The following is a 27,101-nucleotide window of genomic DNA, read 5'->3' as shown; positions in this document are numbered from 1 at the left end:
ACGCCATCATTAGTAGTAGCAGTCGTCGTTTTATTAGCCCGGGGTTCCGTAAGCGCTCAGTAAGGGGGCGGGGCGGGGCGCGCGCGGGCGGGCGGGCGCGCGGCAGGGCCAGGGGGCGCGCGAGGGCGGGCGCGCGGCAGGGCCAGGGGGCGCGCGAGGGCGGGCGCGCGGCAGGGCCAGAGGGCGCGCGAGGGCGGGCGCGCGGCAGGGCCAGAGGGCGCGCGATGGCGGGCGCGCGGCAGGGCGGGACTTCCGCTTCCGGTCTCCGTGGCCCCGCCCCCCCCCCCCGGCGGCAGCCGGAAGTGGGCGGGCGCGCACTTCCGGTGCGAGGGACGACGCTGGTCCCGGCCTGCCGGCGGCCTCCTCCTCCCTGCTCCTGCTCCTGCTGCTCCTCCTCCCCGCCGCCCTCCGGCCTGCCTCCCTCTCTGCCTTCCTCCGTCCGTCCCGCGTCCCGCCCCGGGCCGAGCATGTCGGAGCTGACGAAGGAGCTGGTGGAGCTGGTGTGGGGCTCCCAGAGCAGCCCCGGCCTCTCCGACACCATCTTCTGCCGCTGGACCCAAGGTACCGCCGCCCCCCGCCCCCCCCCCCCCCACCCCCCCGGCTCCCCCGGAACCCCCCGGGCCTCCACGGAGCGACCGCTCCATTCGTGCTATTGAAGGAACCCCCGGGCCCCCAGCGCTTAGCACAGTGCTCTGCACGGAGTGGGCGCTCAATGAATACTATTGAATGAACCCCCGGGCCCCCCCGACCCCCGAGCGCTCAGTACGGTGCTCTGCACCTAGTAGGCGCTCAGTAAATGCTACTGAATGAACCCCTAGTCCCCCGACCCCAAGCGCCTAGTTCAGTGCTCTGCACAGAGGGAGCGCTCAATACGTGCTGTTGAATGAATGAACGAACCCCCAGTCCCCCGACCCCTTCAGGCCTCCACCCCCCCCCCCCCGACTCTGCACTCGTCCATTCATTCAACAGTATCTATCGAGCGCTTACTATGCGCAGAGCACTGTACTAGGCGCTTGGAATGGACACATCGGTAACAGATAGAGACGGTCCCTGCCCTGTGACGGGCTCGCGGTCTAATCGACTGCCTACCTCCCGCCCCCCCCCGGTCCCCTTGTCCCCCGACCCTGCAGCCCCCTTGACTCTATTTACCCTGATGACGTTGGCTTCTTTTGTTTGATTCTGCTTTGCTTTGCTGCTTGTCACCCCCCCCCCCCCTTTAGACCGTGAGCCCGTCGTTGGGCAGGGACGGTGTCTATCTGGTGCCCAGTTGTCCATTCCAAGCGCTCAGTCCAGTGCTCTGCACGGAGTAAGCGCTCGATAAATACCGTTGAATGAATGAATGAATGAATGAATGAATGAATGAATGGAGCCCCCAGGCCCCCCGACCCGTTTGCCCCCGGCCCCCCCCCCCGCCTTAAATCCCTTCTCCTTCAAATAATGATAACGTTGGTGTTTGCTAAGCGCCTACTACGCGCGGAGCACTGTTCCGAGCGCTGGGGGAGATGCGAGGTCACCAGGTGGTCCCGGTCTCCATCCCCCTTGGACAGATGAGGTCGCCGAGGCCCGGAGAAGCGACGCGACTCGCTCGAAGTCACCCCGCGGACAAGTGGCGGGGCCGGGATTCGAACCCAGGACCTCGGACTCCCAAGCCCGGGCTCTTTCCACCGAGCCCGCCGTCCGTCCGTCCGTCCCCGTAACGGTGGCGTTGGCTAAGCGCTCGCCGTTGGGTCGGATGGGAGCCGGCGGGGTTGGCCCCCGTGGGGCTCACGCTCCCCGTCCCCATCTTCCAGGCGAGGGAACCGAGGCACCGAGAAGCGAGGGCCACGGAGCGGGCGGGCGGCCGAGCCGCGATTAGACCCCGCGACCCGGCGCCTCCCGGGCCCGGCCGCGCCGCCCCGAGTCCCGCACCCGCGACGGAGGCCCCGCCGCGCGCCGAGCGCCGCGGTAAGCGTTCGGGAGAGGCCCCGGCGGTCGCGGGACGATCCCCGGGGCTGGCGTCGACCGTCTAGACTCTAAAACCCGCCGTGAGCAGGAGAGGTGTCCGATTATCACGTCGCGCTCGATTGAACTCTCCCAGACGCTCGGCGCGGTGCCGGGCGCCCAGCCAGCGCTCGATAAATGCGGTCCGACGAATGAATGGTAAAGTTGGTATTTGTTAAGCGCTCGTGGGAATCAGGTTGTCCCCCGCGAGGCTCCCCGTCTTCGTCCCCGTTTTCCAGATGAGGTCACCGAGGCCCACAGAGGTGGAGTGACTCGCCCGCCGCCGGCGAGCGGCAGAGCCGGGATTCGAACCCGTGACCTCCGACCCCCGAGCCGCGCCGCGGGGAGGGAAGCTCGTCCCCTAGACCGTGAGCTCGTGGTGGGCAGGAGATGTGTCGCCTTGTCGTCGTCTTGCGCTCTCCCAAGCGTTCGGTTACGGTGCTCCGCCCGGAGTGAGTTCCCGGCGCTCAGTACGGTGCTCTGCACGTAGCAAGCGCTCAGTAAATACTGTGGAATGAATACGTTCGAACGAACGAGTGCCGCTCCTCCAGACCGTAAGCTCGTCGTGGGCGGGGTTGTCAGCCGTGGGACCCGGGGCGGGTCGTTTAGCTTCCCGGCGCCTCGGTTCCCTCCTCCGGAAAGAGCCCGGGCTTGGGAGTCCGGGGTCACGGCTACGGATCCCGGCTCGGCCGCCCGGCGGCCGTGTGACTGTGGGCGAGTCGCTTCCCTGGGCCTCAGTTCCCTCATCTGTAAAATGGGGGTGAAGGCCGTGAGCCCCGAGGGACGGCCCGAGGGCCTCGTGCCCCCCCCCCCCCCAGCGCGGAGAACGGTGCTCGGCACGTAGTAAGCGCTTAACAGATACCCCCCTCGTCATTATAGATTGCATCTGAACAGCATTGAGTGCGCCTGTTCTTTTGAGACCCAAGGAGTGCTGTGTAACGTTGGTATCCGTTAAGCGCTCGCTACGTGCGGAGCACCGTTCCGAGCGCCGGGGGAGATCCAGGGTCGTCGGGTCGTCCCCCGTGAGGCTCGCGGTTAATCCCCATTTTACGGATGAGGGAACTGAGGCGCAGAGAAGTGAAGTGACTCGCCCACAGTCAGCTGACAGCTGGGTAGGTGAATGCGTACCCACGGGGGGCTCTTAGAAAGTGATTTCTCTTGGAAAGTGCAATATGCTTGGGTCAGCCCCCTCACACTTCAGTGGGAAATGCCCTAACTCGATTTACTGAGGCAAGGAGACGTTGCTTTCCGTACCTTCGTTTTCGGGCAAGGTCTCTCCGGGTCCGTATTAGGCGAGTGCCTAGCCACGGAGGGCTCTTGGAAGGTGCTTTCTCTTAAAAAGTACAGTATCTCTGGTCAAGTTAGGGGAAGATGCCCTGACTTGATTATATTGAGACAAGGCCACCCTGCTCTCTTTCCTTACGTTGGTCTGAGGGTAAGACTTGGAAAGGTTTGTATTTAGCCTAGTCCGTCTATTTAAAAAAAAAAAAATAAAATAAGGGCCGTCTAGGTACGTCACTGGCGATTTGTAGGCGGGATTTGAGTCTGTCCCGACAACCAACGGCCCCCGTTTCCCGTGCGGTTCCCCCGCGTGTGTTCTTGAGAGATAGGAGCGAGTCCCGCCCTCAGAGTGAGGACGTCGAGAAGTTAGATGGAAGAGAGAGGCAGCCCGGGAGTCAGGAGGACCCGGGTCCTGATCCCTCCGCCCCCGTTTGGCTGCTGCGTGACCCCGGGCAAATGTCTTCACTTCTCGGGGTGTCGGTTTCCTCATCTGTGAAACGGGGGTGTGTTGGGCGGGGGGCCGTGATCACCGTGCGTCGTCTTCGGTTCTTAGTTGCGGTTCCTGGCGAGCGCTGGACAGATACCGGAGAAGCGAAGCGTGAGAGGGAGCAAAATAACGGATGTTATTAATATTAATGGCATTTTTAAGCACTGAACTATGTGCCAGGCACCGTACTAAGCGCTGGGGTGGATGCAAGCAGATCGGGTTGGACCCGGTCCCCGTCCCACGCGGGGCTCACGTTTGTGGTTATTAATGAGAGGAGTCGATCGTTTTTATTACTCAGTGCTCTCTGGGTGCGGAGCACTGTACGCGGCGCTTGGGAGAGTTTAGCGGGCACATTCCCTGCCCACACCGAGCTACTGGTGGTATTTGTGAAGCCCTTACTAGGTGCCAGGCCCCGTACCGGCCGCTGGGGCGGTTACCCGGGGCTCACGGTCTCGATCCCCGTTTCCTAAATGCGGTAACTGAGGCACAGCGAAGTGAAGCGACTCGCCCAAGGTCCCACAGCGGGCGAGTGGCGGAGCCGGGATCGGAACCCGTGACCTTCCGACTCCCGGGCCCCGGCTCTATCCGCCGGGCCTCCCACCCTCCGCCGGCATCGCACGCCGCCGTCTCGTTGGACCGTCCGAGCGCCTGCGGGGCTGGTTTCGGAAAGTCGGGCTCCCCGGCGTTGGAGAGGAGCCGCGGGCGAGCGTTGACGCGGGCCCGTGGGAGACGGGAACCGCCCGCGGTCAAGGGTCTCGCCGTCCAATAAGCAGCCGGAGCGGCGTCCGGTACTCGGAAGGGGGCAAGGGGGAAGGTTGCGGGGCAGGGTGCAGAGCGAGTCGCTTCACCCGTCTGGGCCTCGGTTGCCTCATTTGCCGGAGGGGATTAAGACTCGGAACCCCACGTGGGCCGAGGGACCGTGTCCAGCCGGGTTATCTCCTATCTGCCGCAGCGCTTCGTACGGTTCCTGGCACGTAGCGAGCGCTTAAGAAATTCGGTAATGACGATGATGATGATTGGCTTGGGGGTCAGGGTATCATCCAGATTAGTGTTCCGGGGGGAAAGGCGGCCTCCCGTGTGACTTGGAGCCGGCCCAAGTCTCAGCCGCAGTCTGCACATCCATCCGTAAAACCGCGACGGAGCAGTAACGATAATTACGGCACTCGTTAAGCGCTTACTACGCGCCAGGCGCCGGGCTGAGCACTGAGGTAGGTTCAGGTCAGGTCGGACGCGGTCCCGGGAGGGGCTCGAACTCTGAATCCCCGTTTGACAGGTGAGGTAACCGAGGCCCAGAGAAGCGAAGTGACTTGGCCGAGGTCACACGGCAGGCGTGTGGCCGAGCCTCGACCTCCCGACTCCCGGGCCCGTGATCTCTCCGCTAAGCCACGCGGCTTTTTACGGGACAAGGACCGCGTCCCCGTCGCCTGACGTCTCTACCCCGGTCCGCGGTGAGCGTTTACTAGACGCCCTCGTTGCCATTTTCAGCGGATAAGTCCGAGACAAAGAAACAGGCATTGGTGAGAGGGCTGAGGCGGCACGCGGGCCTGGGGAGAAGGTGGGGATTAAATCTTTAACTCTCTTTACGGCGGCGTGATTTCAAGCGAAAGCGCGGGGGAATAAAATGCCGCTCGAGTGGTATCTTCGTTCACGGGCAACTTTCCCTTTCCAGGTTTTGTGTTCAGTGAATCGGAAGGCTCCGCGTTGGAACAGTTCGAGGGGGGCCCTTGCGCCGTAATCGCGCCTGTCCAGGTAACCGCCCCCGAGTTGGCAGCTCCCCAGGGCGGCTCACCGGAAAGTCCCCGATTTCAGTTTTCGGATCGTAGAATTCAAGGGACGTGTCGGGTTACGTCCCCCCAGTCATTGGTTCGGGCCGTACTGAGCGCTTACTGGGCGCGGAGCGCAGCGCGGTAACAGATAGAGACGATCCCTTCCCAACGGCGGGCTCGCGGTCTGGAAGCGGGGAGACGTCGGAACGAGTGGACCGGCGTCGGCAGCATCCCGTTCACTGGGCCCCGCGCGGCGCGTGGAGAAAAACACGCGCCTCGCAGGTGGGCACGGCCTCGGACCACCCCCTCCACCCTTTACGTGAAAAGAAGGAAACCTCCCGCGTTGCGTGTGAAGATAATCCGAGGAATCGGTTGACCGGCTTCTGGTTCCGACCAACCCATCCATCGATGGTGTTTCCGGACTTGGGCCGGGAGGGCAGTCCGGTAGAGTTGGTGGATACGATTCCCCGCTCCCAGAGAGTTTCCGGTCCGGAGGGGGGCGGTCCCGAACGGGAATCCCGGGACCCTGTTCCCGTGCAGTTCGGTCACCGCGGGCCGAGGCCGTTGGGAGCTCGGAAGCGGCGGCGGGCCGAGCGGAGGTCGGGGCGGGAGGAGGACGACGGAGGAGTTCCCGGCGGGGACGGGTGGGGGAGGCGCGTGCCCTCCCCCTCCTGGCCCGGCCCTCTTCCGACGAGGCCGTTGGCGTTCCCGGGAGCAGCCCGGGAGAACCACAGGTCTTGCGCGTCGTCGGCCTGTCGGGTCCCGGCGCTGGAGTGTGATAACCGCCGGTTCTTCCGCACGCCCGAAACCGATTCCTTTCCCGGTCTGACCGTAACGCAGCCGAAGCTCGGTCCTTGAACCAAATTCGGTACCCGAGGGCCGGGGACGCGTCTACCCGCCCTCTTGTGTCGTGCTCTCCCGAGCCTTTAATACAGGGCTCTGCGCAGAGGGAGCGCTCAATAAATACCGTCGACGATGATTTGAATGTTCTCTGCCGAGCATCTACTGGGTGCCCTACTAGACCCTTGTGGAGGCCAACAGACGTAGAAGACCGCGTGACGATTTCGGGAGGAATAATGAGGCGCACGTACTGATCACTCGGCGAAATAAAGGCACTTAGTAAACTGTTTGATTCTAATGCTGTTTTTTGTTTGTTTTTAATTACCTAAAGGCATTTCTTTTAAAGAAGCTCCTTTTTACTTGTGAGAAGTCAAACTGGAGAGATTGCCAAGGTGAGTTAACTTTTAAGAACCTTTATTAACAATGATGATAATAATAACGTGGGTATCTGCGAAGCGCTCACTGTGTGCGGAGCACCGTTCTAAGCGCTGGGGGAGATACGGGGTCATCAGGTGGTCCCACGTGAGGCTCGCGGTTAATCCCCATTTTACGGATGAAGTGACTGAGGCCCAGAGAAGTGAAGCAAGCGACTTGCCCACGGTCACACGGCCGACAAGCGGCAGAGCCGGGTTTCGAACCCATGACCTCTGACTCCCAAGCCCGGGCTCTTTCCACCGAGCCACGCTGCTTCTTTAGAACTCGTACGAGGAAATCGAAGGAAACGTTAGGTTTTTTCCTTCTTAAAATCAAGGAGGACAGGGCGTTCAGCGGCGCAGGTATAGTGGTTAACATCCCCGATAGCAAAGTGACCCGTCCGGGACGCCGGCTCATCATTAATGGAACGTTTTCCAACGCTGTCGATGCATCTGAAACATTTAAAAACTGATTTTTTTCATTTTCCGTAGATGGGAATCTCTCATTTTCTTTTTTTTTTCTCCCCACGGACCGATTAATTCGAAACGCTTACGTGGACGCGCACGAGGTTTTTTGAATTCAGGATGAACAGAGCTTGGAAAGCTTTCCGAAAGCTTTCACGCAAAACTTGCCAGGCCAATCGAAAAGGGTGTTTTCTTTGTTCTAAGCCAAATGTTTTGGGGGTTTTTTAAATTAAATGATATTTTTATTTGCTTACTGTGGATCAGGCGCTGGGCTGAGGGCTGGGTTTTCTCTTCATTATCAGAGTGCACATCCATTTGGCCTAAAAAAATCTTTTCATTTACGTTCGAGACAATTAGGGGTTTTAAGCTATCCAGAGAAGTGTCCGGGCCGAAGTCGCAGGGAGGGCTGTGGATTGTTCTCATTCTTATGGACGGAAAATAAAGTCGTGGTGATGCTTTTAACTCCTCCAACCCAAAATATTTCCTCTGAAATCCATCGGGTCTGTTTTTGTTTGATATATGCGCATTTTGCGTTAGCCTAAGGCAGTAATTCTAAATAATCGTAACTGACGAAGAGTCTCCCGACTTTCTGACTTATTCCGTTTCCAGAGGAAGAACGGAAGAACCTACTCTGCCACACCTTATGTGATATTTTAGAAACAGCTTGCTTCAATAACTCTGGATCATACTGCCTGGCAGCATGGTTAAGAGGAAAGACATCCGAAGAAACTGCTGGGATTTCTGAGAGCCCCGCAGAATCTAGTCACCAAGAGGAACATTCCTGTAAGATACCTTTTTTTTTAAAAAAAAAAACAACAAGTTTCCTGCATGTTGAATTTACAGTGCTTGTATCAGATTGAATGGGGGGGAAAAAAAAAAAGGTGTACCATTTTCACTAGATTTCCTTTTGCCCCATCCTCCCTCTGTCACGTCGAGAGCCTAAATTTAAAGCGTTTACTCTCGGACCGGCCCCTTTAAAGTTAAATAGCGTTTTCAGTCGCTTATTAATGAGGACTTTAATAAGCGCTGTCCTCATTCGCTTTTGACCGGGAGGAAGTTTGGAAAAATTGCACTTGGGGTGGTGGATGTCAGAATATTTATTCAGGGCCCCTTATTGACTCCCACGAAAGAGCGGGGCTGAATTCATTTAATTATTCATTCAGTAGTGTTTATTGAGCGCTTACCATGTGCAGAGCACTGTACTAAGCGCTTGGAATTATACATTCGGTCATTTGTCCGTACGAGCTCACTTCCTCGAATCAGATCGGCTAGGCCTCGGAGTTAATAAAGAGAACCATTTGAGGTGGGAGAGAGAGACTAATAACAGTAATAAAGATGATGGTCACGTTTATGTGAAGCGCTTATGATGTGCCAAGCCCTCTGCTAAGCTCTGCGGTAGACACGGGATGATCGGGCCCGACACGGTCCCTGGCCCAAAGAGAGCGCACAGTCGAAGAGGGAAAACCGGCACTGACTCCCCATTTTACAGATGAGGAAATTGAGGCAGAGAGAAGGGGAGTGTCTCGCTCGGGGTCGCGCAGCAGGCACGAGCCGGGATTAATAATTACGTCTCCGATCTATCCGTCGAGGCATTAAACTCAGTGGAGCGCAACGTTCTTTGGAAAGCGGGAGGAAAGTCCCCAAGACGACCAGTGGGTTTGCATGCCGGTCATCTCCTGCTTGAATTACCATCCCTCGTCTGTCGGTTCCTTATTTGAGGCATCCTTGTTTCTCTACACTTCACCTCCTCCTGACGCTAACCTTTCTCGTTTTTGTTCTAGAAAGCTTAAATTCGTGTAGATCAAGGGTTCTGCTCTGGCATTCATCCCGACGGGCTTTTCCCGACTCCCCTTCCTCTTCCTCGAGCGATGAAAATATTAATATTTTGATGCTGAGTCTGCTGAAGGGAACTCAAAATGCCGGTTGAGGCTGGTCTGCCCCAAGCCGTAATTTTCAGCAGTCTCGATTGTTTTCTTAATGGGTATTCTATTTGCTGAACCATTTCGAGGTGAGCTCAGGGACCGAGTGTCGGCCATGTAAATGAAGTGTCGACTTCTGGGTCCGTCGAACGTTGTGGCAGAGCGGTTGCCCGTAGCTCCGATCTGCATCTGGAAACTTTTATCGTGCTTATCAATTTACTAAATCACCCCAAGTCACAGTCTCTTGTACTCGTCACCCAATTTAAATTTAACGGACGTGGGTGTCTCTGTCGGCAACCGCTTGATGCCACGGGGAGCGTTTTTCCCCTAATTCCTTAGCATTTTTAAATAGGACTTGCACCATATCGGTAGACGAGTCCTGGATCGTCGGTAGAAATCCGTACTTTTTGTGGTATTGGTTAAGCGCTTAAGGTTGCCGCTGTGCTAAGCACTGGGGTAGATCCAAGCTGGCCAGGTTGGACGCAGTCCCTGTCCCGCGTGGGGCTCGTGATCTTCGTCCCCATTTTTACAGGTGAGGTGACTGAGGCAAAGCGAAGTGAAGTGACTTGCCCAAGGCTAGACGTCGGTCACACGTTGGAGCGGGGATTAGAACCCAGGTCCTCCCGACTCGACTCTTTCCGCTAGGCCACGCTGCTTCTCGATAGTATAGGCAAGCTGAGGAATCAGTAGCTCTGGAACCTTTTTTTTTTTTTCCCCCACTCCGAGAAATTAGGTTTCAGGTGTCTGGAAAACTGGTGTAAATTTCAAATGTTTTCAGGATCGACCAAGATGCCACTTGGGGACCTGTTCTGGGCTGTAACGGGCCACAGAACGACTTGTTACGGATCGACGTGAAGTTTACCTTTTAGTACCTTCTTCCTTACTTGAAACTAACGCAGGGTCCGTCTTTTAGCCGGAGAAATGTGGACTCTTAGCAAGGGATTGAAAGTTCACATTCTTCAAGTTCTACCGTTGTCCTGAAAGACGCCGATTATGAGGAAGGAAATGGGATTTTTGGTTACGGTTGTGGTCACGGTGAAGTTTCTCTTTGCAAGGCTTTCACGAGCCCCTCGATTAGAAACGGCCTAGTAACACTTTAGCCCTCCATTTTGAGAATGAGTACTAATTTAATGCTAAGCTCAGCCAGTCCTTCTTAGAGACTCAAAACTTTTCTAACCCCGAACTGAACGAGATTATCTCACCAGTGTGATTGGGCTTGCTGGCAGTCTCGCTTCGGCATCTCCTTGTTCTAAAATAGAATCCATCAGGATGGGACACGGACGTAAACTGTGCATTATTCGAAAAGAAATTCAGAGTCGTTACGATTTCCGACCTCGAGCTAGAAAATCGAATGCCTTTAAAAAATACAGTGAACTGAAGGGATACGTTATTCATAAAAAATTCTCACTCTCCCCGCTCTTTTTCTTTGGGTCGTCCACGCTGTGTTCTGTCTTGTGTTTCCCGGGTTACCCATCCACCGAACTTGCGTTCTGATTGTTTTGTTCACGGTCCACCGCCCTACGCAATTCGCGTTCTGAGCCCCGACAGAGACATCTGGGATTTCCGGCCAGTGAGGGGTAGGGGTTGCCTCTGAAACGGGGGGAGATTTTTGCCCTCTCAGATTCCAGTGGGAAACGTTTCATCCCCAACTCAGACGCCCGCCGCACTCTTGGAAGGCGCACTAATTTCGGTGGCTTCTGTGGTGTACACCTGTGGCCGGTTTAGTAATGCACACGATTGCTCTCCCGGAGACTCAGGTTCAATTACAGTTTGTTTCCTCCGGGATTTTTTTTTTTCCCCCGAGGTCATTCAGGGCATTGTTCCCTGCTCTGCCACCTGTTTTAAAACAACCCACGTTCATTCGGTCGTATTTACTGAGCGCCTACCGTGTGCAGAGCCCCGCGCCGAGCTCCGGAACTGACGTGTCCGGTCGTAACACCTACAAAGGAGACCACCGGGGCTAGTGCAGATTTTCTAAAGTGAGCGATTTCGAGGCCAACTTTGTCCGAGAAGGGGTCTCGAGGAGGCCGGACGACTCTGTTCCTTTTGTAACGGAAGAGTTCGAATCCCTGGGAATCGAGCCGGCCGTTTTCTCGGGCGTCCGGCGAGAGGCGGCGCAACAGAATTCAAATTCGCGTGCGCTCTGATCTCTACAAAAGATTTTAGAGGCCACGAGCCTTTTTTCATTGGGGATTTTTTGCTGAGGTGAGATCTGGAGCTTTTGCTTCCGTTTTCTGGGTTGCTTAGCTCCAGCGATCGGGGTTTTTTTTTTCCATTTCTTTACGTGCACGTTCGGAAACGGAAACCGAAGAGGCTGCCGATAAGCGATATCCTACCGCTTGGGCAGGCGTGTGTGTGTGGAAACGAACTGAAGCCGGTCGTTGAACCCGTGTAGACCAAATCTGTTGTCTTCTTCTAGAAGTCTGACCAAAAATTAAACGTGCGAATACCTAACCTCCAAGGCAGCAGCTTAGTTCAGAGGCGGAGTGATGGTAGCTATTAAACGGGAGACTGTGTCATAATGGAGGAGAAATGAAAAGAGACCTAAAACCAGGCAAACTGCCATCATGTCTGAAAACTGGAACGTTACTTTTATAACGGGGGTAAACTGAGCCGATAGATTTCTTATGGCCACCTCCGACTGTATAATATGCCTGTTCTCCTTCAGAGCACAGCACGCCCTTGTTGGTTAGCAAAATTCCCTTTTGTTCACGCGTCAGCTTGATGATTGATTTAGACTGATCCACCTGTGCCTGAAGTCAATATTCAGTAGCTTAGTTTAAGGAAATCTTAATTATCAAGCCACCGTAAATGTCGTACTTATGCTGTTACAGTCATTTAGATGTTGATATTGTGGTTTTGGATCTCGTGATAAAGTTGAAAATGAAAAAAGTCTCATCATTTTGAAAGGGGAAGAAAATGGATATTAACGATTGAAGCGTAAAAGTATTTCAGCTTGCTGTGTGTATCTTGTGTCATTTATTTGCCTTGTGTAGTGCTGAAAAGTGTCTTTTATGTATAGCTGCCTTGGCTGCCGAAGAGCTTGGCTTTGAGCGATTTCATGCATTAATTCAGTAAGTAACATGTTGGAACATTTAAAATACTTATCATGTGCTCACAACACTATTTGAAGTCTGTGAATGCCCTGGGAAAGGTGGCTTTATGAAACTCCTGTGAGGCAGTTGAACACGACTCCGAATTAATATTTAGGAGGGCAGGTTCAGGAGAGAAAGAGCTTCTCTGTGGGCTGAAAATGGAGCCGATCCCTCATTTAACTTAATGATCCGAACGCGCTCTGTTCGCTGGGGACTTTTCAGAGCGGAGGAAATATGAAATTGGGTTTCGAGTAGTTTTTCTTGCTCATTACTCAGTATTTTTATGGCGTCGGTGGAGCGCTTACTATGTGCCAGGCACTCTTTTAAGCGCCGGGGGAGATTCCAGGTAGACCGTGTCCCAACTGATTTAATTGGGTCCTACTCCATCTTAATCCCCGTTGTACAGAGGAGGGAACCGAGGCACCGAAAAGTTAAGCGACTTGCCCCAGGCCGCCCAGCAGACGGGGCAGAACCGGGTTTAGAACCTGGGTCCTCCAGACTCCCGGGCCCGGCCTCTTTCCACTGGGCCGTGCATGCAGCTTCTCGATGGGAAGATTTTACATGAGAGTAAACATTTTTAATATATTAAACCTTGTTAACGTAGCTCTCTGTCGAAAGGCCCTAACTGCGTAGCACTGGCAGTAGGTAGCATGTCGGCATGCATCGTAAGCGGGGGCATTTGGGTCAGTCAGAGAAAGCGTCTGGCTTGGAATTAGAAGGTCACTTTTCCTAAAATACTCTGGTGGGATAGTTCAAGCCTCCGACGTACGGATCCACGGTAGATCGGTTTCCGGACGTTTCAGACCGATTCACATACGTCGGCAGACGGATGTTTCACTCAGTGTATGTGCGGGTTTCTTGGCTAATGAACTCTGTCAGAGAGAGCACTTCATTTTCCAGATAATTTTTGGATTTATTATTATTCATCCCAGACGTTATGCTACGGATTTGGAGATGATCCCCGCCGAGCAGGTTTTCCATGTAAATTGGGTTTGCTAGTTAAGGCAGAGAGTCGTCTTAACTCTCCTTGTGGGTAGGCCTTATCACAGCACTTTCAGTATTCACAAGACCACCTATTTTGATGAATAAGTAAAGGTAATTAATGTAAAATCTCATCAGTTTGCTCCCCCCGCCCCCCAGTACACATTCAGTATTACTCTCGCACCTCATTAATGTCCATTTCTCTTTCAATTTTTTTTCCAGCAAGAGGTCATTCAAAAGTTTCCCGGAACTCAAGGACGCTCTCTGGGACCAGTATTCAGTGTGGACCAACAAATTTGGAGTATTGCTTTTTCTCTATTCTGTGATTCTGACCAAGGTTTGTTGAAGAAATCGATACCACTGCTTCAAGTTTGTTGTAGAAATTGTGACGTTTTTCCCTCTCAGTTGAGTTCCGCGAGTTGTTCCCCCGAGTCGCCCTTCAGTTAGGCCAAATTGGAACGACTCCTCCCTCCTGAGGACTCCGCCCCCGCCAGCAGAATGAGAATAAGAACTGTGAAATGCGGTAAGCGCAGCGGAAAAGGCCGGGCTTGGGAGGCAGAGGTTGTGGGTTCTAATCCCAGCTCTGCCGCTTGCCCAGAGTCACTTAACTTCTCTGTGCCTCCGTTACTTCATCTGGAAAACGAGGATAAAAACTGTGAGCCCCACCTGGGACAACCTGATCACCTTGTATCCCCCAGCGCTTAGAACAGTGCTTTGCACATGGTAAGCGCTTAACGGATACCCCCATTCACTGATTCTATTTTACCGTATCCCCAGCACGGGGGTAGATTGAAGACAGTCAGGCCCCACAGGGGGTTCCCGGCTTAAGAAGGAGAGAACAGGTATTGAATCGCCGTCCTGCCCGTGAGGAAAGTGAAGTGACTTGCCCAGGGTCACGCGGCAGACGAGTCACGGAGCCTGGGGTGAGAACCCAGCTCCTCTGACTCCCAGGCCCGGGCTCTTCCCACCAGGCCAGGCTCCTTCTCTAGGAAGAGGTCTCCGGGCCGGACCAGTTGGGCCCCCCCGCAGAGATTCATAGGCGCAGAATGTTCAAAGAGCAGGATAAGGGCGGGAGCGGGTAGTTTCCCTCTTGTGAACAGTTCACCACCCAGCTGAAACCCGTTGCCCCGCCCCGAGCGACGTGCCTGGAGTCCTGCCGCCCTCCGCCAAGAACGGCCCTGCTGCCGTTTTCACGTCGATGATTGCGATTGGTATATTCGGAGGCGTATAAAACAGCTCCAGTCAGAGCTTTGTTTTCTGGCATTTTCCCAACCAGCTCTCCTCAACAGGAAGGCCAGTCTTTCCGAGAAGGGGGCCTATCGCTCCCTCGGGGGCACCTGAGGACACTCTTCCAACCTAATCAGCAGATCTGCACTCGGCGTCAGTTTCCTCTCCCGACTGCCGTCCCATCCCTGGGCCTCGAGATGGCCGGGCCTCTCCGGCTTCTGGTTCCGCCGCCGGGCTTAGCCGAAAGTCCTCCGCCTCTAACGGTCACCCCCCCCCCCGGTTTTATCTCCTGCCGGGGTCGGCAGATGGACCCTGAGTAGAAGCACCACTGTAGTAAGCGCTCAATTAATACCGTCGATCGATCGATTCGATATGCTGGAGAGGTTTTACTCGGTCATATGTGAATGTTTGCTGAAGGACACCAGAACCGTGGACTTCCCACCGCCTCCCGGTCTCAGGGAGGCGAATAAACCAATTGCACGTTCCTTCATTTGCCACCTAGCAGTTGAGTTGCCCGGCTTTGAACCTCCTCGGTTGCCCCGACTCACTCTCGGGCTGCTCTCTGAGAAAATAGCGGGTAAATCGGCTACCGGTACGGAAGGTGTAATCTCGCTTTCCCTTGAGCCGAACTGACGACTCCCCGTAGTTATTTCTGTCTACCGTCGACGGTATCTGAGTGCTTGCCGCATGCGTCGCAGACATTCCTCATATAACCTGGTAGCTGTGTCCCCGGGGGCCTTTTTGTTATCCCCTAAATCTTGTTTCAGTGGGAGATAAATAGTTGGTTCTGAAACAGCTGAAATAAAAAACACCTCCCCAGCGCCGGTGAACGTTCATGCCAGTAATTTCAGAACCTCTCTTACTTGGAGCAGTACCTTGGCTTAGTTACTTCCCCTTGAAGTACGTGGATTGATTTGAACGGAGTGTTTAAAGCCCCTTTCAGTTTGTCAGTAGATGTTAACGTTGATAACTCTGTCAGCTCTCGCAGAGTTCCTTCGTACTGAACGGGATGTGAAAGATAACACGTAGAAAATGAAGCAGTTTTGCGGATGTACACAACAAAGTCTGATGAGCTCATTCCAGTTATTGGAACGTATTTATCTCGGTTCCGATTCTGTAATTATATTCGCGTTGCTTCACATCAATTTTTAATGCTCTTTGAGTGTTTTGGTCCAATTTTTGACTCTCGGGAATACAGCGGACTTTACGGTGGGAAACTCGCTTCAGACAGTCCGTCTTTTCGCTTCCCTTCCTAGTTCCGTAGATCCAGTTAAGAGCACTAATAAAGGAGAGCGGTGTATGATTTCTGGCACGCCGAGTGAAATTCAAGGTGATGGCGGAAAATGAAAAAGCTCGTTTCAAGCGGTCAGCCGAGCCGACACTTTACCGTGGTCGGCACCGCCCGGGAAATCCGTGTGGCCGTATGGCAGCTTATTAATGTTCTCTGGTCTCAGCAGACAACTTTAAACAATTTCAGTTAGTTTCCTGGGCTAGTGAAGTACTGGTAGAGACGCCTTGAGAACCCGTGACCTTGGCTGAAACAAGCTGTAAAGAGCTGTAACCTTACAGGGCCAATTCACTGGTGCGCGATTATAACTGAGTTGTCCTGTTCTTTTGCTTTCCCTTCTCGGCGTGGCTAAAATCCACTTTCTGTTGAAAAACGAAAGCCGACGTACAAAGCCCTGTATTACAATCTCCCACACTCAGGTATTTAGAAACTTCACTTGGTGGATTACGCGTCTACTCGAGACTTTTCCAGAAATACGTTCGGATGAAATGCAAATGCGAATGTGGGCTAAACTCCCCCCCCCCCCCCCCCCCCCCCCATTATCTCTAAATCGGGACAGATTCTTCTAGCCTGCTAACCGGCGCTGCGTCCAAATCCCACCGGGGCCAATTAGCGCTGTTACTTTATAATCCAAAGAGCCCCTCGGAAGCCGTGAAAAATCACGCTCCAGAAATTGAGCCATCCCGCTCGAAAGACATCTTTAAGGGTGTGCGTTTCAGTGCCCGCTGATTCAGATTGACATCTTTCACTCCGAATCCTGTAACTTGCCGCTGTCTCGTTCGGTTTGGGCTTAGGGATCGACTGGTCTCAGCTACCGTACTTTAAATGTTTAAATTGCGTCAGTGACCTGTGACCATTGATTTCTCTAGGGGATCGAAAACATAAAAAATGAAATTGAAGATGCAACGGAACCTTTGATAGATCCTGTATACGGACATGGCAGGTAATGAATTCAGGCGTCTTTATTTAAGTATCTGGGTAGCCGTCGTTAATGGGTAACAACCTGGACGATTTTGTTGTGTTCCCCATCACCCCCGACTGAATGGCTCTAGGCTGAGAGTTTGTTGCCTAATCTAAAGGATTTAAAGCTCTTTGTATTTATTTAAGGAGGATGTTGATGATGATATTCCTTAAGCGCTTACTATGTGTCAATCACCGTTCTGAGTGCTGGGGTAGCTACAGCTAATCATTCCTGTCCCACCTGGTGCTTACAGTCTTACTCCCCATTTTACAGATGAGGGAACTGAGACGCAGAGAAGGGAAGCCACTTGCCCAGGGTCACACAGCAGACAAGTGGTGGAGCCGGGTTATAATGTCTTGTACTGGAAGCTCTCTCGGCCCACTGAGGGCCGACATTTTCCTGCCAGAAGAAAATATGGCGGACTTCGCTCTGAAGTTTAGCAAAACCTATCTGATAGCTCCATCCCGGGGGAAGAGGCAGTTTCCAAATGAATTTTGGAAGGGCTGATCAGTAAGAGGAAAGCGGCTTTCCTGCCTCTCATCTCCGTGGCGTTGGTCCTGACACTGCGGAATCCAGGGACAAGAGTCTCCCGGATTCCACGCAGAAGCCAAGAGCCCTCCTGGGACATCGATGGAAAAATCACTAATGAAAGGAAGCTGCTTTAAAAATCCTGGCTCGTTCATCCGTGCCATGTTCTGTGTCAGGAAAGCGGTTGAATCTTTTGAGCGCGAAACCCTCCACTAAATACATGGGAGGATACATTGGAAGCAGACAACTGTTCCCTGCCCTCAAGGAGTTTACAGTCCACCCTGGCAGCCAGAACAGATAAAAGAAGATTATTTGCAAATGGAGGGAGCAAGAGGAAGAACAAGGTTATAGAAGGAAGTAGTACCGACATATAGAGAGGAAACATCTGACTAAAAAAATGAACGTGCAAATGAAAGAGAGGAATACTTATACATTAGGTAAAGGTAGCACACTTAGGACAGTCTCATTTTCTCAAGCAAGGTAGATCATTTTGAGGGGGATCTTTGCTGTTAAAGTAATTGGGGATTTTTAAAATGTAGTTCTTTCAAATAGGATGGATTTTTCAAAGTCTTCCGAATCGAGGTTTATTCATTCAAATTGATTTTCTGTGGGGGGGACCCAGAAATCACTGGAAAAGAAGTTAAAAATGGTTGTGGTTAGTTCCTGTTGCGGAGTTTATCATCATCATTGTCATTATCATTATTGTTGTTGTTATTCAGCCAAAGCCTAATAAACCTGCTGCTGACCGGACATGCTGTTTCTAATGTGTGGGATGGAGACAGAGAGTGTTCAGGAATGAGTAAGTACATGTTTCGTTTTCTGAAACTGTGTTTCTGATGATGGACTCTCTCGGTACTCTTTTGGCCTGGATAGATTTGAGAATTTCACTCATCGCTATTGCATCCACGACGTGGGGTACACGGCATAATGGAAGAGTCTACTAAAAAGGTCGAAGCGTTTTTAGGACCTTTGTGGAGTTCTTTTATTCAGTTTGTGAAAATGTCCGAGAGAAGCAGTAAATAATAGAAGAGCCAATGAACGGCTCGATATTTTTTGGCAAACAGAAATACCTGAGTACTGGGACATGTTTTTCCTCTCTAAATACTTTTGTGAACGCGCTAAAGACCGGCATAACTGAAGAACAGACGTAACATTGAAGCAGAAAGTAGTAAATCTGAGAATCTCATTTTGGTCTCATCTCTCTCTGAAGTAAATTACCCCTTGAATTCCCAGAGTAGGGTAGTATTCTGGATTCACTGGAGAGAGAAGGGTGCAAACTCTTCGTTTTAAGAGTGTGGGGCAAAGTTTGAGTGAACTTCAAGGGGGCTTTGAGGAGGTAAGGGAGGGGAAAAGAAGAGATGAGAAACGTTGGGAGAGGAAAAGGGAACTGTAGCAGGTAAAGGGGGGAGGTGTGAGGAAAGAAAAGAAAAAGAAGGAAGGTGTAAGAAGGCTCTTTACGTGTTTGTTGGGTGCTTGGGAGAGTACAATACCCGAATCAAAAGACACATTCCCTGTCCACAGTGAGCTTACAGTCTAGACGACTAGCTTTCATTCATTCATTAGCAGGGAAGAGGCAGAACCGAAGCAAGAAATTTGCTATAAAACACCCGTGAACCAGAGAACTAATAGGTCACTGATGTAACTTTTATACAAAGGGCCCCTGAGGTGACTGTGGGAACTCTATAGTTTGGTGCCTCGCTTCTGTCCCCAGAAAATTAGAAGAAGCCGTAACTCAGTGTAGGATCAGTGAGGTTATAGAGGAAAATAATCTCTCTTGCTGAGGGGAACACAGCGTGGTTTGTGTGAAGGGAAATTACAACGCACTATTCTTCTGGAATACTTGGGGAGGATCGATAAATAGGTTGGATAGAGGGGAACCTTAGATTTTTTCGAAAGACCTCAGGTAGGATTTCACACCAGAAACCAAAAAAAAACCCCCCCAAAACTGAGCAGGCTTAGAATGGGAGGAAATGTTCCTTTATGGGTGAAAAACAGGCTAGAGATGGAAACTAAAGATTAGAGGTAAACGGCTACATCTCTGAATAGCCATTTCCTCCCAGCACTTAGATTTGAATCCTTTATTTGCCGTCGTCCCAGCACTTAGATTTGCATCCTTTATTTGCCCGTCCCTCAGTCCCATAGGACTTACACGTACCTATCCATAATTTATTTTGGGAAGTGTCCGTCACCCCCTCTCATTGTGGTCAGGGAGCATGTCTACCAAATCTGTTATACTGTACTCTCCCAAGTGTTTAGTAAAGTGCTCTTAGCACAGTAAGTGCTGAAAAGATACGATTGAGCCGGGGAACGTAAATAGAGGGTTCTCTCGATGATTGGTTTTAGGGTCAGTTTCGTTCATCAGCGGTCTTTTATTGAGTGCTGACTGAGAGCAGAGCACGGTCCTAAGGGCTTGGGAAAGTACAGTGAAGTACGGTCGGTAGATGCGTCGGAGCTTTACAGTCAACAGGAGGAGACAGACATGGAAGAAAATCACAGATGAGGGAAATAGAACGAGAGGATATGTGCATAAATGCTGTGGGGCCGGGCTGAGCGTTCATGTGTAATATATCACAAGTGACCTGAAAGGGAGTTCAGGGAATTTCCCAGAACAGTTCATTCAATAGTATTTAGTGTTACGTGGCTCAGTGGAAAGAGCACGGGCTTTGGAGTCAGGGCTCATGAGTTCGAATCCCAGCTCTGCCACTTGTCGGCTGTGTGACTGTGGGCAAGTCACTTAACTTCTCTGCGCCTCAGTTCCCTCATCCGTAAAATGGGGATTAAGACTGTGAGCCCCACGTGGGACAACCCGATTCCCCTATGTCTACCCCAGCGCTTAGAACAGTGCTCGGCACATAGTGAGCGCTTAACCAATGCCAACATCATTATTATTATTATTATCATCATTGATTGAGCGCTGACTTTGTGCAGAGCACTGTACTAAGCGCTGGGAATGGACAAACCGGTAACAGATAGAGACAGTCCCTGCCCTCTGATGGGCTTGTCTTCCGAGTGGCGAAATACGTCGCCGAGAAACCCGAGACAACTACCAAGTTAGTGAGTGGGCAGAAATGCGTCAGATGAGGTTGGGTGTATCCCTGAAAAAATGGCCACTGCGTCTTTAGAAGGACACCATAAAGCTAGAGGAGGAATAGAAAGAGGATAACGAAAACAAGACAAGCAGAGGGTTGGAACATCTTCCAGGTGAAAAGAGGTCGCAAAGCTTAGGACTCTTCATTCGAGAAACTAAAGCTGAGAGGGAACGTAATTTAACAAAATCACGAGTAAGGTTGGGGGTGGAATTATTGTTGACCAAATCCTACGGCATTAAGGACAGAGGGGCATCCAATTGAGGCTTAAGGGTATCTTCAAAACAAAAAATAATATAAAGTGCGTCACCACTCGTTCGGGCCAAAATATCAATCACCCAATCAGTGGTATTTGCAGAGTACTGTGAATGGGAGAGAAGAATAAGTTCACAAAGAGTTGGAACAAATGAGCGGATAAGCAGTTATCCGTAATGTAAATTGGAGGGATATTAGTTCGCGCGTTCCTAGCCGTGCGAACCTGTGTCTAGAAGGGCAGGCATCTCTCCGTTCCTTCAAGGATCCTGGTGCTCTAATAAGATTGTATCTGTTAAACACTGGGGGGGGATACAAGCGAATCGAGTTAGACCCGGTCCCTGTCGCCCCTGGGGCTCCCAGTCTCAGTCCCCATTTTGCCGCTGAGGTAACCAAGGCCCAGAGAAGGGAAGGGACTTGCCCGAGGTCACACAGCAGACACGCACGCGGAGTCGGGATTGGAACCCCTGACCTCCTGACTCCAGGCCCGTGCTCTACCCACCACACCGTGTCCATTGGACTGATCCAGTAATGGCATTCATGGCAGTCTTACGTTAGAACGAGCTTATTCCCCACTCTCAACAGCTGTAGACGGGTTTTTGGAGAAATTCCTATTGATTATTCATATTGATGCAGTCTGATGGGGGTGCGTGTGTATTACGTGGCTAGCATCGGACGCTAGTGAAGAATTCGGGATTGTTCTTTCCACAGTGCGTGTCCGGGGCAATCGGTCAATCTTACCGAGCCCTCGCCGAGTACAGAGCACTATACCGAGTGTGTGGGACAGTACATTCAGTGGTAACGAGGCAGCGTGGCTCAGCGGAAAGAGCCCGGGCTTGGGAGTCAGAGATCGTGGGTTCTAATCCTCCCGGCTCCGCCACTTCTCAGCTGGGTGACTTTGGTCAAGTCACTTCCCCGTGCCTCAGTTACCTCCTCTGTAAAATGGGGATTATGACCGTGAGCCCCACGTGGGACAACCCAATTACCTTGTACCTGCCCCAGCGCTTAGAGCAGTGCTGGGCACATGGTGAGCGCTTAACAAATACCATCATCATTATTATATTTTGAGCCCTTATTGTGTGCAGAGGACTGTACTGAGCGCTTGAGCGAATACCAACAGACAGGTTCCGTGCGCACGATACGGCAGAGTTGGTAGCTATATACTCCCTGCCCACAGGAAGCTAAGTGCCAGTCAAGAAGGCAAACGTCGTCTTAATCACATTGCATCTTGTGTTCCCCAGTGAATGGTCGTTATATTTCTGTTTGCTAGAAACTGGCCCTGTAGAAATGGAGTGAGATTAAATGAGGCCGAGTACCGGGACTCCTCCCCGTCCTAAACAGTCTGTGAACCCAGGGAGGACAGGGACCGCGTCTCCTGATGTAAATTTTTTCTTTATCCCAGTTCTTGACCCAGAGTTAAATGCCTTAACAAATACCATAATAGTGTAGCATGCAAATGCCATAATAATTTCCGTAACAGTTTATGGGATTATTAACATAATTTCCATAACGATTTTTATGGAAACCAAGCCCGTATCATCGGCAGCGTTTGTTGACTGCCTGCCGCGAACAGAATGCCATTTTAAGTGCTTGAGAGGAGTAAAAGAAAGAGATGATTAAAAACTTTTTATGCACATATATTTAAAAGAAACAAACTCTGATCGTAGACCACGATTAAACGGGAGTATTCCAAGAGCCGGCCCGTTCCCGGGAATGGAAGCGCGAGAGCAAAGAGCCTGGAAACACACCTTCCACTTGGCTCTGACTTGGCGAGAGCTTTCCTTTAAAGGGTCTCGGGCCTGGTTTTGGTCACCGCACTTTTAACGGGGTGTGGGGAAAATGGAAGAGTCCCAGAGAAGAGCTACAAATATGATTAAAGAATAGGGAAATAGATCTTATGAGGAAAAGGCTTAAGGAAGGGATGACTAAGAGGTGACTTCATAACCCTTCCAAGTATCAGAGATGGTTTTATGGGCAGAATGCTGACCGGATGTTCTTCCTAACATCTGACGCTACAGTACGGACTTAAAGCAAGAGAGATTTCAGCTGGCCAGAAGGAAGCTTCTTGGCCCTCTAGACGCCCAACCTGGCTACCAAGGACTGCTGTGAGCTTGACATTCCTGAAGATCTTTAAGAAAAGGAGAGGCAGCAAAGGAAGGGCTCCCCCCGTGACGCTTCCAGCGCTATCGTTCTGTCATTCCGAATTCCTTCTACATTTTCCTCCGCTGTAGTCCAGTCTCTGTGTAACCTGAGGCCCCCAAGACAGTCTGATGGTTCACTGTCTTAGCCACGCTTTTGTCGTCGTGGAATTTTAAGCCGCAGCCAGAGTCCCGAAGGGTCTGGGTAAAACATAAAATAATCATTGGAATGGCAGTTTTTTTGCCATCTGGAGAGCGTCCCACCGGCACTCGTTTCGCCATGTGATTGCGACTCCCCCTTTCTTCCTCCCGGAGGAGTGTCCACCTGGAGGATTGGATCTTGGTACTCTGGGTGGGTGACTTGGTCATCTTTTGGTAGGGTAACAGGTGGCTTGAGGGATAATAATACTAATAATGATAGTTGTTAAGCGCTTATCACGTGCCAAGCGCTGTTCTAAACGCTGGGGTAGTCACAAGGTAATCAGGTTGGCCCACTTGGGGCTTCCGGTCTCTATCTCCATTTATCAGATGAGGTGACTGAGGCACAGAGGGAAGTGAAGCCTAAAGTCACACAGCTGACAAGTGGCGGAGCCGGGATTAGAGCCCACGGCCTCCGACTCCCAGGCCCGTGCTCTTTCCACCAGGCGGTAAATTCAAAACATGCCGTCGCTCAGAGCTTTAGCCCACTCGCTTTGGCGAGGGAAAAGCCGTCGGTGTTTGCCAGCTGATGTTTTGCACGTTGACGGAGCAGGAGCTGAGCTGCGTGAGCTGGTGCTCCGAGAAGATGTGCCGACGTTCAATTTTCAGCTCCACCGTCTCCCAGTCGCTTCGTTTTGTCGTTTCATGAATTCTTATTTCAGTTCAAAGCAATATTGTGCTCTACGAATCAGAAAAATCGATCATATTGAGCGCTTACTGGGTGCAGAGCCCCATACTGAGCGCTTGGGAGATTACAGAATGACAGACACGCTCCCTGCCGACGCCGCGCTTACGATCTCGGGGGGAGACCGACGGTGATGAAAGTAAATAAATTACGGTTATGTACGTAAGTGCCGTGGGGCCGGGAGGGATGAGTGAAAGGAGCAAGTCAGGCGACGCAGGAGGGAGCGGGAGAAGAGGAAAGGAGGGCTTAGTCGGGAAAGGACTCCCGGAGGGGACGTGTCCTGCGGTAAGGAGGGGAGAGTTGGCTATGAGGAGGTAGGGCTGGAGTTGGTAGACGTATTCCCGGCCCACGGTGAGCTTCCAGTCTAGAGGGGGGAGACCGACACTTTTAGAAGTAAACAAATTACGGATACGTTCGTCAGTGCCGTGGGGCCGAGGTGAATAGAGGAGGCGAATCCAGGAGTGCAAAGCAACCCAGAAGGAACTGGGAGAAGAGGAAATACGGGCTTACTCGGGGATAACCTCCTGGAGACGTGCTCTTAATAAGGCTCTGAAGTCGGGGAGAGCCATCTCCTGTCGGCTACGACGAGGGAGGGCGTTCCAGGCCAGAGGCAGGAGGTGGGTGAGGGCTCGGCGGCGAGATAAGAGGAGATGGAGGTACAGCGAGTAGGTTGGCGTTAGAGGGGCAGATGGTGCGGGTTGGGCTTGCGGTAGGAAATCGTGAACCGGGTAAAGAACAGGCGAGGGCCCGGCAGTCTTCGCTGCCGAGGAGGATGTAGAGAAATTCCTCTCCCGGGGCCCCCGGGAGGAAGTTTGGGAAGACCAAGCAGCTGTGCGACAATATGGTTCCGGTTAAAGAGTGCGGATGACGTAGTGGAGCCCGTCTCCTCACGGGAGAACCGGAGGAAAACCTAACCTAATGCTCTGTTTACTAGTAATAATTGCGCCCGTTGCCAGACGCTTATTTATCGAGCACTTAGCGTGGGTGGAACGCTGTGCCGAGCACTAGGGAGAGTGCGGTGCGGAGGAGATCGTTGGGCCTGGTCCTCCGATCTGAGGCTAGGCTGTCACCAATCCCCTCTTCTCCCTCGATATCCTTGATGTTCTTCGATTTCCAAACGGTCCACTCCGCCGAGGGAGAGGGACCGTGTCCGATTCTCCCCGCTGGACCGGGAGCTCGTTGTGGGCAGGGAATGTGTCCGTTTCTCGTTGTATCGTACACGGCGCTTAGTGCCGTGACGGGCACACGGTAGGAGCTCAGGAAATGCCGTTGACCGACCGCGTGTTCCTTCCCGGCGCGCGTAATAAGCAGTATCGCATCTACGACTTATGGGGGCTCACGGACCGAGTTTTTGTCAGGTGGGCAGCCCGGGGCATGGGTCATTCGGTTTTTGATGCGACGGCAGCACTCTGGGTCCCCGAGCCAACTTACGTCGGGAGGTTCTTCTCTCATCCCTCGAAAATAAATCATAATTGTGGTGTTGAGCGCTCGTTTCGGGTCCAGCGCCGTGCCGAGCGCTGGGGGAGATACGAGGTAATCGGGTCACGTGTGCTAAGCGCTGGGACCGGGGGCTAGGAAAGGACGTCCCCGTAGATTTCCCGCCGAGATTCACGGAGGACCGCCGAGACTCGTCTTCCTTAAGCCGGGGGGGCTCACGGAAACCGAAAACCTGTCCGACCCAAAGACAGTCACAACAGCTTCGTAGCGGTGAGGACCGCCTGCGGGAAAGTGATGGTAATGTTGGTATTTGTTAAGCGCTTACTATGCGCCGAGCACCGTTCTAAGCGCTGGGGGACATACAGAGTCATCGGGTTGTCCCGCGTGAGGCTCACAGTCTTCATCCCCATTTTACAGACGAGGGAGCCGAGCCACCGAGAAGCTAAATGACTCGCCCAAGGTCACCCAGCTGACAGGTGGCGGAGCTGGGATTAGAACCCATGACCTCTGACTCCTAAGCCCGGGCTCTCTCCACTGAGCCATGCCGCTTCTCTGACCCCAATCTCACCGTACCCCCAAAAGTAAGGACCCCCTGCCCTTCCTCTCCCCAATGCTCAGAACAGTGCTCCGCACCCAGTGAGCGTTCAAGCAAGCACCATCGACGGACCGATTCCGGGTGCGCCCCTGCTAATGGGTCGCAGCCGGCGGCCCTTCCTGGGTCCGTAGCCAATCTACAAGAGGGCAAGACGGTCGAAGACACGTCCCACGGGGGCGTACGGTCACCTTTTGCCCCATCTTTTGCCCAGCCTTCATTTTTGTGGAGGAAGGGGGCAGTCGGCGATAAAGCATTCCTTCAAAGCACTAGGCGGCGCTCCTTGCCTTCGGAAAAATCAGTGAGATCGTGGCGCTGCTGGTCCCTGATCCAAAATGAGCCGTGTTTAAAGGGGGTGGTGGAAGGATACAGGTGGCTCGTTTATGTGGCTTAATAGACCAAATTGAGCCCAAGTGCCCGGCCAGATAAAAGGCTAAAATTCAGTGAGAAAAGGCCAACTGGCCCCCCTTGGTCGCGAAAAGAACCAAAGCCAACGGCGCGTTCTGTCGTTGCCTTTCGATCAGAAGGGAGCTGTCAGGGAGCCTCCCCCCCCCCCCCCCCCCAGGCAGGAATGACGAGAGCTCCCGATTTCCCCGTGGGATTCGTCTTGCCGTCACTCCGGTACCTTTCCCCTTCACTGTGGCATTGGTTCCAGCTCCCGGGTATCTCTCTGCCCGGTTTTGTGAATGAAACCACCTTGTCGGGATTATAAAATACGGTGCGAGTCACTGCGGGGGCCTCTCCCGGGTCGGGAGTTGGAGCCGCCAAATTCACCCGTGTCGTCCCCCTCACTAAACTGTCGTGTGAACTACCGGCTCCTCTCCGTACGGTCTGGACCTCAAGAGAGAACAGGGAAAGCGGCCTCTGTCGATCTGGGGGTCCGAGAGACGTCGGGAACGTGGCTGTTCGCAGCTAGGTCAAGGCTTCAGCACCGCTTGCGGGCCAGGTTTCTGTCAATATTTTTGTAAGCTAGCCCGCCTGCCTAGAAATATCCGCCTGGCAGCGGCAGAATTAGTTTAATATTCATGGATCGCCTACCAGATGCAGTGCACCGATTAAGCGCTCGGGGAAGGACAACGGAAACGTACCGCGCCCTGTTCCCTGACCGCCGGGAGGGTGATTTCTAATGGGGGGGTGGGAAGGTCGTCAAAATATTTTCCGGCGGTGGAATAAATTCATCGACTGTTCAGTCAGAGGTAAAAGAGTGCAGAAAATGGGTATGAATAGGGAAGCGGAGTCGCTTAGTGGAAAGAGCCCGGGCTTGGGAGTCAGAGGTCGAGGACTCTCATCCCGGCTCCGCCTCGTCTGGTAAAAGGGGGATTAAGACCGTGAGCCCCACGTGGGACAATCTGATCGCCTCGTATCTACCCCGGCGCTGAGAACGGTGCTCGGCACGGAGTGAGCGCCTAACAGGTACCGTCCTTATTATTATTATTAGGCCAGCAAATCGGGTTGGATACGGTCCCCGTCCCATGTGGGGTT

General features: G+C 52.8%; 1 protein-coding gene across 1 annotated transcript in view; it reads left to right on the top strand.

The window, feature by feature from the left end:
• The first annotated feature begins 300 nt into the window (after nt 1-300).
• The window catches only part of MINDY3 (MINDY lysine 48 deubiquitinase 3), an 80,532-nt gene continuing 53,731 nt past the window's right edge, over nt 301-27,101 (top strand). Inside the window, 8 exon segments of the mRNA XM_029077751.2 lie at nt 301-561; nt 5,418-5,497; nt 6,686-6,746; nt 7,842-8,015; nt 12,174-12,225; nt 13,450-13,564; nt 16,612-16,685; nt 17,951-18,030. Coding sequence (XP_028933584.1) covers nt 468-561; nt 5,418-5,497; nt 6,686-6,746; nt 7,842-8,015; nt 12,174-12,225; nt 13,450-13,564; nt 16,612-16,685; nt 17,951-18,030 — 730 coding nt within the window. The 5' untranslated portion in view covers nt 301-467.

Source organism: Ornithorhynchus anatinus, chromosome 13 (genome assembly GCF_004115215.2).
Source record: "Ornithorhynchus anatinus isolate Pmale09 chromosome 13, mOrnAna1.pri.v4, whole genome shotgun sequence".
Taxonomy (NCBI): domain Eukaryota; kingdom Metazoa; phylum Chordata; class Mammalia; order Monotremata; family Ornithorhynchidae; genus Ornithorhynchus; species Ornithorhynchus anatinus.
The sequence above is the reverse complement of the archived record's forward strand: the minus strand, read 5'-3'. Positions and strand labels throughout refer to the sequence as shown.